Raw genomic sequence first — 13,626 nt, 5'->3', positions numbered from 1 at the left:
AGACAGTTGTATTATTACTGCATTTCTGTTTTTTGTTTTGTGGTTGTTTTTTTGTTTTTTGTGTTTTTTTTTGAGATGGACAGAGTCTCGCTCTGTCACCAGGCTGGAGTACAATGGCGCGATCTCGGCTTACTGCAACCTCCGCCTCCTGGGTGCAAGCAGTTCTCCTGCCTCAGCCTCCCGAGTAGCTGGGACTACAGGCACGCGCCACTGTGCCTGGCTAACTTTTTTTTTCTGAGATGGAGTCTCGCTCTGTCACCCAGGCTGGAGTGCAGTGGCATGATCTCAGCTCACTGCAAGCTCCGTCTCCTGAGTTCATGCCATTCTCCCACCTCAGCCTCTTGGTAGCTGGGACTACAGGCGCCTGCCACCACGCCTGGCTAATTTTTTGTATTTTTAGTAGAGATGGGGTTTCACAGTGTTAGCCAGGATGGTCTCGATCTCCTGGCCTCGTGATCTGCCTGCCTTGGCCTCCCAAAGTGCTGGGATTACAGGCTTGAGCCACCGCGCCCATCCTTTGTTTTGTTTCTGAGACAGAGTCTTGCTCTGTCGCCAGGCTGGAGTGCAGTGGTGCGATCTCGGCTCACTGCAACCTCTGCCTCCTGGGTTCAAGCGAGTCTCCTACCTCAGCCTCCCGAGTAGCTGGGATTACAAGTATGTGCCACCATGCCCAGCTACTTAGAGATGGGGTTTCTCCATGTTGGTCAGGCTGGTCTCGAACTCCTGACCTCAGGTGATCCACCCACCTCAGCCTCCCAAAGTGCTGGGATTACAGGTATGATCCACCGCGTCCAGCTAATGATTGCATTTTTAAGGGGAATGAATTAGTCAGCAGTACTGATTGTTTCTCCTTTGAGACGAGCCCTGTGCTGAGTATAGACCAGGGCTTTTAGCCTGGGTCTGTGAACTCCCTTGTATGCAAGAATTTGATTGAATGGTTGTATGTATAGTTTTCTGAATTGATTTTAATGTGTTAAAGAATGACTGATACAAAGGAAAAAATAGAAGTGCCCTCAGTAAGCTTGTGTTTGAGGCTATAGAAACATAGCAGCCAAATACCTCTTGAGGAAAGTAAAGTGGAGTGCACGTGAGGGAAGGTACTGCTGAAGCATATAGAGGACTGCTGCCAGGCTTCCTGTTTTCCCAGCAGTGGTAGCTTTCTCTGCCATTAACATTTTCATGGCAGCTTTTTTGTTTTCTTCTTTTTTTTTAATTTAATTTAATTTTTTTTAAATTTCTGAGACGGAGTCTTGCTCTGTCGCCCAGGCTGGAGTGCAGTGGCGTGATCTCAGCTCACTGCAACCTCTACCCCCTGGTTTCAAGCGATTATCCTGCCTCAGCCTCCCGAGTAGCTGGAATTACAGGCACTTGCCACCACGCCTGGCTAATTTTTTTGGTATTTTTAGTAGAGACAGGGTTTTAGCATGTTGGCCAGGCTGGTCTCAAATTCCTGACCTCAGGTGACCTGCCTGCCTTGGCTTCCTAAAGTACTGGGATTATAGGCGTGAGCCACCACGCCTGTCCTGGCTTTTTATTTTCTTTTCAGTGGATCTATGTCACATTTCACTGTTGGCTGGTTAGACAGAAGTAAGGTATTTACCCCTCCACTTTGTTAAATTACAGGCACTTTACTCTCAGTTATGCTTAGCAGGCTGTTCAGCTGTTTGGTCAGCTTGAACCTTGGGCTTCCAACTGTTGCCCAGGCTGGAGTACAGTGGTGCAATCACAGCTCACTGCAGTCTCTGCCTCCCAGACTCAAGTGATCCTCCCACCTCAGATTCCCAAGTCGATGGGACTACAGGCTTGTGCCACCATGCCCGGCTAATTTTTGTATTTTTTGTAGAGATGGTGTTTCACCATGTTGCCCAGGCTGGTCTTAAAGTCCTGTACCCAAGCGATCTGCCTGCCTCATCCTCTGAAAGTGCTGGGATTGCAGGCGTGATCCCTGCCCAGCGTGCAACATGCTACAACTTGTCTGTCATTTGAGACTGTTTATATTGACAGAGATTACCTCTTCAGTGGGACTGTGCTAAGATTCTTTAACTTACATAATTTCTTGACTTCTTATGACAAAGTAGGAAACCAAGTGTTATATCTATTCTGAGTTTATTTTCTTTTTTTTCTTTCTTTTTTTTTTTTTTTTTTTTTCTTTTTGGTACAGATGGGGTTTCCTTATGTTGCCCAGGCTGGTCTCAAACTCCTGGGCTGAAGTGATCCTCCCACCTTGGCCCTACAAAATGCTGGGATTATAGGCATGAACCACTGCACCCAACCTTATTTTTTTTATTATTATTATTTTTTTGAGACAGAGTCTTGCTGTGTTGCCCAGGCTGGAGTGCAGTGACTGATCTTGGCTCACTGCAACCTTCGCCTCCTGGGTTCAAGCAATTCTTGTGCCTTAACCTCCCCAGTAGCTGGGACCATAGGCATGTACAACCATGCCCAGCAATTTTTGTATTTTTAGTACAAAAACGGGGTTTCACCATGTTGGCCAGGCTGGCCTGGAACTTCTGACCTCAAGTGATGCGCCCGCATTGGCCTCCCAAAGTGCTAGGATTATAGGCATGAGCCACCATGCTCATGTTAAAGAATTACTGATATAGCTGGGCGCGGTGGCTCAAGCCTGTAATCCCAGCACTTTGGGAGGCTGAGATGGGTGGATCACAAGGTCAGGAGATCGAGACCATCCTGGCTAACACGGTGAAACCCCGTCTCTACTGAAAATACAAAAAACTAGCCGGGCGAGGTGGCGGGCGCCTGTAGTCCCAGCTACTCCGGAGGCTGAGGCAGGAGAATGGCGTAAACCCGGGAGGCGGAGCTTGCAGTGAGCTGAGATCAGGCCACTGCACTCCAGCCCGGGCGACAGAGCAAGACTCCGTCTCAAAAAAAAAACAAAAGAATTACTGATATAAAGGAAAAAATAGAAGTGCCCTCAGTAAGCTTGTGTTTGAGGCTATAGAAACACAGCAGCAAAATACCTCTTGAGGAAAGTGAAGTAGAGTACATGTCAGGGAATGTGCTGCTGAAGCATATAGAGGACTGCTGCCAGGCTTCCTGTTTTCCCAGCAGTGGTAGCTTTCTCTGCCATTAACTTTTTCATGGCAGCCTTTTTCTTTTCTTCTTTTTTTTAATTTAATTTTTTTTTAAATTTCTGAGACGGAGTCTTGCTCTGTCACTCAGGCTGGAGTGCAGTGGCGTGATCTCAGCTCACTGCAACCTCCACCTCCTGGTTTCAAGCGATTCTCCTGCCTCAGCCTCCTGAGTAGCTGAAATTCTAGGGACATCCTAATGGCAGGGAGAGAGGATTATAACACTGGCTACCCGACAGATGTTCAGTCCATCCTGATTGCTGTTCATTTCTTATCCTGCAGTGTGGGCCAAACTGAAATTGCAGAAGGCTTCAGAACGATGGCAGCCTGACACTGAGGTGGGTACTAATGTGGATGGTGTTGGGGATAGTGTCAAGTGATAGAGAGCTCCCTCACCACGTAGAAAGGAGGTGAAAGATGGTCCCTAGTGTACTGCAGCAGCGAGTACAATGTGACAATATCTACCAATTGACTTTTCCTTTTTTTTTTTTTTTTTTGACACAGTCTCACACTGTTGCCCAGGCTAGAGTGCAGTAGTGTAATGTCACCTCACTGCAACTTCCACCTCCTGGGTTCCAGCAATTCTCCTACCTCTGCCTCTCGAGTAGCTGAGATTACAGGCGCCAGCCACCACACTGACTAATTTTTGTATTTTTAGTAGTGACAGAGTTTCGCCATGTTGGCCAGACTGGTCTCACACTCCTCACCTCAGGTGATCCACCCGCTCACGCCTGTAGTCCCAGCTACTTGGGAGGCCTAAGCACGAAAATCACTTGAACTCGGGAGGTGGAGGTTGCATGAGCCGAGATTGTGCCACTGCACTCCAGCCTGGGTGACAGAGAATGACTCTGTCTCAAAAAAAAAAAAAAAAAAAAAAATTAATAATTAACCAAGTGTGGTGGTGCATGCTTTTAGTCCCAGCTAATTGGGACTGAGGCAGGAGGAGCACTTGAGCCCAGGAATTTGAGGCAGCTGCTGAGCTGTGATCATAGCACTGCACTTCAGCCTGGGTGACGGAGTAAGACCCTGTCTCTTTAACAACAGAAAGGCAGATTGTATTCTCCCATTCAAATTTTGAAATGGGCCGGGTGCAGCGGTTCATGCCTGTAGTCCCAGCACTTTGGGAGGCCAAAGCAGGCAGATCGCTTGAGCCCAGGAATTAGAGACCAGCCTGGGCAACATGATGAAACCATATCTCTACAAAAAATACAATAATTAGCTGGGAGTAGTGGCACATGCCTGTGGTCCCAGCTGTTCAGGAGGCTAAGGCAGGAGGATCACTTGAGCCCAGGCTGTCAAGGCTGCAGTGAGCTGTGATCGCACCATTGCACTCCAGCCTGGGTGACAGAGCAAGAACTTGCCTCACACACACAAAAAAATTGAAATGGCAAGTGGGAGTACCCATATCTCATGTTCTGCCGTGGAGATTTATAGACTAAAATGCCGAGACTCTGTATCATGTATTAGATCTCCTTTGAGGAAAGCATCTAATGAGAGATGGTACTCCCATAGCAACAGGGAGAAGTCCTTGTTGGTCTTATGATGGTCATCCCAAGCAGCAGGTTTCAGAGATGAGGAATGACATGTATGTAAGGAATGGTATTGACTCACTCCAAGTCCCATAGTAACTGGCAATAGCCTCTCTTTTTTTGAGTCAGTGGTTTTCAGTATTATTTTTCTTTTTGGCAGCAAAACTCTCTTCCACTTGTAATATAGTACTCCGATATATAAAATAGAATCAAGCAGAATTGCTCTGGACATGGGGAAGCTCAGACTTCCTGGCCTCCCTTTCAACCCCTGCAGTGGCCTCTGAGCAGAAACCTGGGATTCTTGGGAACCATTTGAAAACTTGCTGTTGCAGGTCAGCCTTTCTCAACCATGGTTCCTCATCTTAAACATAGAGAGCTAAATAAACTATTTTCTCAGATACTCTAATGATGGGTCATGACTGATACCATTTTAGATGTCTACGAGAGAAGTTAATTCATTGAACACCGTGGCTGCTTTGGGGCAGTGGGACTTAATTCTCTTGTGGAACCCCAGTTGAGAAAGGCTGTCTTAGATAAATGCCAGTCTTAGTGTACCAGAGTATGCCATGGAATCAGGCCAGGATGAGCTCAGGTACCTAGAGATTGGTTCCAAACATTTCTTTTAGGAGATGTATCTAACAAAGTGTACCCCTTCCTTTTCAGGAAGAATATGAAGATTCAAGTGGGAATGTTGTGAATAAGAAGACCTATGAGGATCTAAAAAGACAAGGACTGCTCTAGTATTCAGGGATGTAGCTCAGCTTTTGGGCTAGCCCAGGCTTCCCTGAGATCTGCTTTTTGTATTTCTCCCAACCAAATCCTCTTAAAGACCCTTTGCTATGTAGTCTCATGGTCTAGCATGCATCTTGTAGAAACAAGACATGCTGGCAGATTGCAGGGTTGAGATGTGTTTTATCTGTTTTATATTTTAAAAGATTCTGCCAGAAAATAAAACCATACCTTGTTCTAAAGCCCAGGGTTATGGACCAACTCAGTGCTTCAGGTCTTAAGGCCTCCATACCTCTTTCTCACCAACTTTAGTAGTAGCTGAGATTTAATGGGCACCTGTTTTGCTACAAATCTGACCTGACCTCTTACCCTACCCTCCTTTGTTGCTGCTTCCCTGAATGAGTATTACCCCAGGATGAGGTCTGCCATCAGCTTAGCCATTGATGCAAATACTAGGGAAAGACTAGGAGGATGAGCAAGGGCTGCTACTAAGGACTAAGTGTGGTACCAAGGTTTGCCTTATGTATTTGCATAAAGAAAGGAGTTGGAGCTGGGTGCAGTGGCTTGTGCCTGTAGTCCCAGCTACTTGGGAGGCTGAGGCAGGAAGGTTGCTTAAGACCAGCCTAGGTAACATAGTGAGATCCTGTCTCATTTATACAAAAAAAAAAAAAAAAAAAAAATTGGCATGGTGGCACGCACTGTAGTCCCAGCTACTCAAGATGCTGAGGCTAGAAGATCCTTTGAACCTAGGAGTTTGAGGCCAGCCTGGGCAATATAGTGAGGCTCCATCTCAAAAAATAAAAAAGAGTTGGGCTGTATTAGAATGGGCCTGCAGCCCAACATACAAGGGAACTAGGACCGACAGAGACTTCACCAGCTTGCTAGGTCAGAATGAGAGACTTTGGTGGGTCTGTCTACCTGTTTCTTCTACAAGATCCCTATTTGACTGTAAAAGTAGCTAATACTCACATGTTCTCCAAGCCCAGATAGCCATGGTAGAGTTTGGGTAGTTAAGCAGCTGCTCCAGGATCCAAATGTGGTGTCTGAAATGGAAAGAACTAAGGCAACCAGGAAGGAACTGATCTGCCTTATAAGCACAGTCATCCGAAAGTCAGGCCTGCTGCAGGACAGGATCCCCTAGAGACCCCATTTGCCTCTCAACACTCAGATCTTCACCTGTTTTTAATAAATCTACTTTTTAAAAAAAAGTTAATCTTTTTCTTTATATTATACATTTATATCTTATTTTTCTAAAAACCTGCCAAGGACCAGTGCCGCACTCACCCCATGTAGAGGCAGGCTGGCTAATATATCTACTTTTAAAAATCCCAACTCAGGCCAGGCGCAGTAGCTGATGCCTGTAATCCCAACACTGGGAGGCCGAGGGCAGCGAATTACTTGAGGTCAGGAGTTGGAGACCAGCCTGGCCAACATGGCAAAATCCTGTCTCTACTAAAAATACAAAAATCAGCCAGCCGTGATGGCATGCACCTGTAGTCCCAGGTACTCAGGAGGATCACTTGAACCCGGGAGGCGGAGGTTGCAGTGAGCTGAGATCCAGCCACTGCACTCCAGCCTGGGTGACAGAGCGAGACTCCGTCTCAAAAAAAAAAAAAAAAAAAAAAAAAAAATCCCAACCTGGAACTAGCCTTCTGCCTTACACCAATCTTTTGCCCTGGTTATTTCCATGGCAGTAAAGTTTCACCACCCCCACCCCAGTGGCACTGCAAGCTAGGTTGGTATTTTCCTTCCTGGTTCAACCCATCCCTGTGCAACTCATTCCCTTGTGTGTTCACTCCATTTAAGACTCCAGGCTGGGTGTGGTGGCTCATGCCTGTAATCCCAGTACTTTGGGAGGCAAAGGCAGGCAGGTCACCTGAGGTCAGGAGTTTGAGACCAGCCTGACCAACATAGAGAAACCCCATCTCTACTAAAAATACAGAATTAGCCAGGCGTGGTGGTGCATGCCTATAATCCCAGCTACTAGGGAGGCTGAGGCAGGAGAATCACTTGAACCTGGGAGGCAGAGGTTGCGGTGAGTCGAGATCATGCCATTGCACTCCAGCCTGGGCAACAAGAGTGAAACTCCGTCTCAAAAAAATAAGACTCCAGTTGGACAGCCTCTCCAGGGCCTGAGCTGAAGCAGAGTGAATAATTAAACCTAATTGAGCCAACTAGAAACACTGATTAGTGGAAACTGGCCCAAGGTGCAAGGAGACATTGCCATTTGAGAAGAGAGTTAAAGCTTTGGAATGGAAAATGTGGGGAGAAGATGGCCCTTCAGACCACTCGTCAGAATAGTGACTGCATTGGGCTACCAAGGAATGCACCTGCTGCTTTCCAGTTGTTGGAGTCCTCAAAGCCCTGTCGAGGCTACCTGGGACTCCAGGATTAATGGGCTTTCCCTCTACAGTGTGGAGAGGAAGTGGGACCAGGTCCTATGGAGTCCTGCCACCCCCTTGCCCAGCAACTGCAGTCAGTGTGTGAACTCTGTGCCAAAACAGCCTTGGAGGGAAATGGGCTTACCTGTCACAGCAAAGGCTTGTTCATTTGTTACCTTCATTCAGGGCTTTTTTAGTGCCTTCCATGTGCCAGGCAGAGCTAGATCAAACCTTGAAAATTAAAGTGGAGGTGAAACAGTGGAGGCAGAAGCCAGAGGTGAGGAAGCTCAGCAGCAGCCTGTGGGCACGCAGGAAGAGCCATATGGCCAGCTCCATCCAGCTGCAAGGGGCACAGCTCTTTTCTGAAGTGCGGGCAAACCACATCAGAATTGGTTCTCAGAGGTGATTCCTTCAGGTTTAGACTCCATAGGGTCAGCCAAAGGAAGAAGAGAATTTCAATTGACCACCTGCCTCAGTCTCCCAAAGTGCTGGGATTTCAGGCATGAGCCACTGTGCCCAGCCAAGAATCTTTCTTAGACATGGAGTCAGAACCTTTGCCAATGCACTTATTGCTGAGAACAGTTAATTCAATTAGCTCTTCACGGAGGAAAGCTGCAGGGAGCATTTAGGGAGTTGTTCCTGGGATTGACCCTCAGATTGGTGCTGCTAAACCCAGAGGCTGCGCCTGGGATGAGCCCTCCCAGGAGGAGTCTTTACTCCCTACTTCTCAGATGAAAGTGAATAAATCTGTCTCTGGCCTCAACCAGGTATCCCTTTCTTCTCCATTTTCTGTCCGTTTCCCTCCCTGCTGGAAGGCTCTATGAAGGGAGCACCCTAAAGGTAACCAATGTGTTGGGGAAGTGAAGTTCTGAGATATTTCTCTCCCTCTGTATTAAAAAAACAAATCCTTGGGATGATAGCAACCTTTCCCCTCATCCTTCAGGTCCTACTGTCAGCCTCAACTCAGAGTTCTCAGGGTGGGAATGAGCCTGTGACCCTCTCCACCCTCATCCAGAAGAGTCCTCCCATTACAGGTCCACTCTGGGAAGACACTGGTCTCCTCTCCCTCTGATTTCTTCTGAGAGCCCTCTCCACCTGCCAGGTTTCCGATCCAGACAAATAAGGCACCTCCCAGTGGGATGCTGGGAAGGAGGTCTTTTGATCTGGTCAAGCTGTCAACTGGCTTTATTTTCTCCCTCCAACTACAGTCTGGGCAGCAGCTGTGCTTTCTTCTTTTCTGTGGTCTCTGTGTATCCCCAGTGGCAGCAACATGAGAGGCAACTCCCAGAGCTGACAAATGATTGGAGGGGAGTAGGAAGGGCAGCTTCCAGTTTCCAGGGGCAGCAGGTGTAGCCTCCCTGCCTTGTGCATGCACACTTACAGCCCTCTGCACCTTCAAGTATGCAGGTAGGTCTACAGCTGGGATAGGGTGGAGCACAGAGAATATTGACAATATGCTCTAGCCATGGAGGGGCACACAGACTAAAGCAGATGGACAAGAAGCCTGGATTAATACAGCCTAGGAGGTACCCATCTATCTTTGCCCAGCCTTCTGATTCTGCTCAGTATCTGTCTACCTGCCCCATAATATTCCTGAGCTGTCCCTCCAGCCTCATCTGTGCAAAGTAAGGAGAAGGAAAGAGGTAAGAAGACAAAGGGTGACAGAGTGAGACTGTCTCTGTCTCCCAGGCTGGAGTGCAGTGGCGCAATCTCGGCTCACTGCAGCCTCCGCCTCTCGGGTTCAAGCAATTCTCCTGCCTCAGCCTCCCAAGTAGCTGGGACTACAGGCGTGCGCTGCCACGCCTGGCTTATTTTTTCATGTTTTTGGTAGAGATGGGGTTCCACCATATTGGCCAGGCTGGCCTTGAACTCCTGACCTCATGATCCACCTGCCTTGGCCTCTCAAAGTGCTGAGATTACAGGTGTGAGCCACCGTGCTGAGGCCTAAAAACTTTTTTTTTTTTCAACAAGGTCTCACTGTTACCCAGGCTAGAGTGCCGTGGCATGATCATAGCTCACTGCAGCCTCCCAACTCTCAGGCTCAAGTGACCTCCCCACCTCAGCATCCCAAGTAACTAGGACTACAGGTGCACACCTCCATGCCCAGCTAACTTTTTGTAGTGAAGGGGGTCTCACTATCTTGCCCAGGCTGGTCTTGAAATTCTGGCCTGAAGAAGTTCTCCTGCCTCAGCCTCCTGAGTCACTGGGATTATAGGTGTCAGTCACCATGCCCAGCAAGAGAACTGTTTCTTGAGTGTAGTGTTTGTTGGTCTGGGGGACGGATGGGCAACAGAGAGGCTGACACCATCAGAAGGGCCTAACCCAGGAGTCTTTGCTGCACACTCTCCTGTGTATCGTATCAGCCTGGCTGCTGTCACTTGAGAGGCAAGTCTGAGTGCTGATGGAGGATTACATCCATGAGGGCAGGGAAATGGATGTCCCATTAGCGTTGGGAATGGTAGGGTCTGGGTTGTGCTCAGCTTCCAGTGCTGGGCAAGAAGATGGGAATAATGCCCCCACTTTCATCTCTAGCAGTTTCCTACCTTGTATGGAAAAACCTAAACCCAGGCTTAGCAGACCCTTCTAGGTCTGATCCCTTAGTGTTGCAGGGGGCAGAGTCTGAGATCTAAGAACCCAAAGTCTCAGAGCTACCTCCCATATTTGGCTCGGCACTCATTTAGAGACAGGGTGGGGTCTGAATCCTGAAAAACACTTGGACAAAGTGAGCCCAGACTTTTCATTCTCTGTGGCCCAGGGTTTCCCTGCCCTGGGTTCTGAGGAAGCCCATGACCCCCACCTTCCCACCCCCAGGCACCTTCTGACGTTGGCAGCAAATGAGGCCAGATCAGAAGCACTGGATATCTATTTCCTGCCACTGCACCTACTCCAGTTTTGCCTCCCCTCAGGCTGGGATGCTGCCGTTGACATGCCAGTGACAACATGTAGTCTCGGGGAGGCTGTTACTAGAATGCAGGCCCCTTTGTGCCTGCCTCAGTGTCACTCTGACAGTATGACTTGCAAGAAGTGAAAGCTGAGCCCCTGAGACCTCTTATTCCCTAAAGGTTGACCCACCCCCACCCCAGTTCCCCAGCCTCAGTTTATTCATCTGCATAGTACAATAATGGAAATTTTGCTTGTAGATTTCCTCAGCTGCCCAGAACTGGTCCTTCCCTCTCTCTAGCTCCTGCAGCACCTCAGTTGAAGACATATGTGGCCAATGGTAGCCACAGATCTGATTTGCTCAGAGGTAGCTGTCCTCCCAGGGACCCTGGCCTTTCCTGGACCATGACTACCGCTGGACCCTGGGACTGCCCCTACTTTTCCCTAAGTTCATGACATCTTCCACTTAACTGCTGCATGACCTTTCTTTGACCTATGACCTTTGAGCTGGTTATGGCCTTGAACTCCTGACCACATGATCCACCTGCCTCGGCCTCTGCAGTGGCTGCCTCTCTCCTTTTCCTCCTATCAGTCTTCCCGCTGGCCTTACTGGTAGCCCAGAATCTGGCAAGCAGTCAGCTGACCCCTGCTCCTGTCCAGGTAAGCAGCATATGAGGGAGGGGACAGCCTTCCTAATGCCTTCAGCCCTGGGCGTGTGACCACAGTGGTCAAACCTGTCCAGAGATATGCCACAACTTCCACCGCCTTGGAGAGATGTGCTACCAGGTGAAAAAGTTCTCCAACCAGACCACAGAGTGTGAGCCTGGGCAGCACCACAGTAAGGTGTGGGGCTGGGGCTGTGATGGACCCAAGACAGGGCACTTCTCAGAGGTGAAGGGGAGTGGAGGGAGGCCATTGGAAGGGAGACTGACATTCAGGTACAGTAAGGTGCAGGAACAGATCCTGAAGCAGGAGGGAGAGGAGTCAGTATCTGGGATGCTGGGAACGTGGAGCTATGGCCCAGGCCTGGCTGTGCCCCCATCCTCCTGGACATGCCTGCATTCTCTCTACCCAGCTGATTCAACTCAATGCTTTCCACTACATGGTCTGGTGCAGCTTCAGCTGTGAAGGGGGAAATGAAACTAGTCCTAGCCCTTGCCTTCTGTCCAACAGCTCAGCCCCCAGCCCAGACCCCTGCAGACTGCAGTGCTGCAGTAGAGGGCCACTCTGTCTCATGCTCAAAGAGTCCACCTGAGGTAAGACAGCCCCACCCTTAATACTCAGCCCTGCCCCGCCAACCTGCAGCTCTGAGCCCCATTCCTCAGAGCCCCCACCTCTGACTCCCATTCCTACTCATCCACAAGCTCAGAGCCCTTCTGCCCATTAACCCTCAACTCTGAACCCAGCCCTTTGAGAGGCCCTCAAATCTCAGCTCAATTGTCACCAGCCCCCAACCTTTATGAATATGCTAACCTCTAAGCCTTGTCGGACCCCTAACTTTAATGTCTTCCTAGGCCAGGCACGGTGACTCACACCTGTAATCCCACCACTTTGGGAAGCTGAGGCGGGCGGATCACGAGGTCAGGAGATCGACACCATCCTGGCTAACATGGTGAAACCCCGTCTCTACTAAAAATACAAAAAATTAGCTGGGCGTGGTGGTGGCTGGCGCTTGTAGTCCCAGCTACTCGGGAGGCTGAAGCAGGAGAATGGCATGAACCTGGGAGGCGGAACTTGCATTGAACTGAGATCTCGCCACTGCACTCCAGCCTGGGCGATAGAGCGAGACTCTGTCTCACCAAAAAAAAAAAAAAACAAAACAAAACAAAAAGTCTTCCTTCCTCATTAGCTCCCTAAGTCTGAGTTCTCTAGTTTTGGTGCCCCACCCCCTCTCAGATTCCCCACTCCTAACATCCCCACCATTCCCCAGTCCAGCCCATCCAGCACTCCCCTCCCCAGCAAGCTCCAAAGAGGCCTGGGGCAAGCACCTGTTCTCATCCAGGCAGCAGTGGGGGAGATGTCAGGTTGTGAGCTGCCCACACACATCATGCTCTCCCTGGGGGCAAGGCGGGGGGTCAGGGCTTTGCAGAGGTGTCACAGCACTTCCCCAGGCAGTCCTGCTCTGCTCTTAGGCCTAGCCCACCTGACGATCCCAAAGGACAAGCTACATTCCACTCTACCCCTGGTGACCACCACGTTGCCAGCCCTCCAGGGAAATGGGAGTGTCTCATTCTCACCTGCCTGCTCTGGGAAGTGGAGGCAGAAACAGACAGTGTGTCGTGGATGGGGCCAGTGACGCGGGCATGATAGGGCTCCAGCCTTGCCTCTGTCTAGCATTTACCACCTGTTCAGTCTGCACAGAGCTCCCAAACCTCCTCCTGTTTTCTCTTCCAGGAGAAAATCTGTGCCACTTTCTCCTGCCAAGGTGGTGACTGTTTCAAAGGGCAGAAAGCTGTGGCCATGTGCCCTGAGGGCTTGGACTTCTGTGAGGTGAGCCCTGTGATACTCCAAGGATTAGGGAGCTGTCCTCCCTCAGAGCTGCATGGCTTTCTCCTTCTACCTGGAGTGGATAGCTCAGCAGTAGGATCTGGATGGAGCTAGACCTGCTGGGAGCCAGGCTGCCTGGGGTCTAGCAAGCTTGACTCCCTCAGCTCTGCATGATACCAACACCAAAGGCAGCAACTGGAATTTGCCATACCTCCACGATGTGCCCGTTTGTTTCTGTCCACCCTGTATGTTCACTAGGGACTCACTGATCTTGTGGGCAGGAAGCTAGGGGTCCAAGGAGGTTGAGCTCAACCCATGACCCACTTAACACTTTCTGCCTTTGAGTGGGGAAGAGGGGCAAGGGGAAGATGAATGGTCCCACCTCTTCTTGCAGCTGAAATGCTCCAGCTCAGGTTACATTGCAGGCTGCAGCCAGGCCTATGAAGCAGGGACCTCCCAAAATCATGGGGCTGTGGCCCCACCCTGCTACCAGGAGTGCTGTCAAGCCTCAACCTCAGGCAGCTGCCTCCA

General features: G+C 49.6%; 1 protein-coding gene across 1 annotated transcript in view; it reads left to right on the top strand.

Annotated features, from left to right (window-relative positions):
• The window catches only part of SF3A3 (splicing factor 3a subunit 3), a 30,007-nt gene extending 24,007 nt beyond the window's left edge, over positions 1-6,000 (top strand). Inside the window, exons 16-17 of the mRNA XM_010352684.2 lie at positions 3,372-3,427; positions 5,282-6,000. Coding sequence (XP_010350986.1) covers positions 3,372-3,427; positions 5,282-5,359 — 134 coding nt within the window. The 3' untranslated portion in view covers positions 5,360-6,000. The remainder of the gene's footprint in view (positions 1-3,371; positions 3,428-5,281) is intronic.
• Positions 6,001-13,626: the final 7,626 nt, after the last annotated feature.

This window comes from Rhinopithecus roxellana, chromosome 12 (genome assembly GCF_007565055.1).
Source record: "Rhinopithecus roxellana isolate Shanxi Qingling chromosome 12, ASM756505v1, whole genome shotgun sequence".
Classification (NCBI taxonomy): domain Eukaryota; kingdom Metazoa; phylum Chordata; class Mammalia; order Primates; family Cercopithecidae; genus Rhinopithecus; species Rhinopithecus roxellana.
Note: the sequence above shows the minus strand (reverse complement) of the source record. Positions and strands in the feature narration are given on the sequence as shown.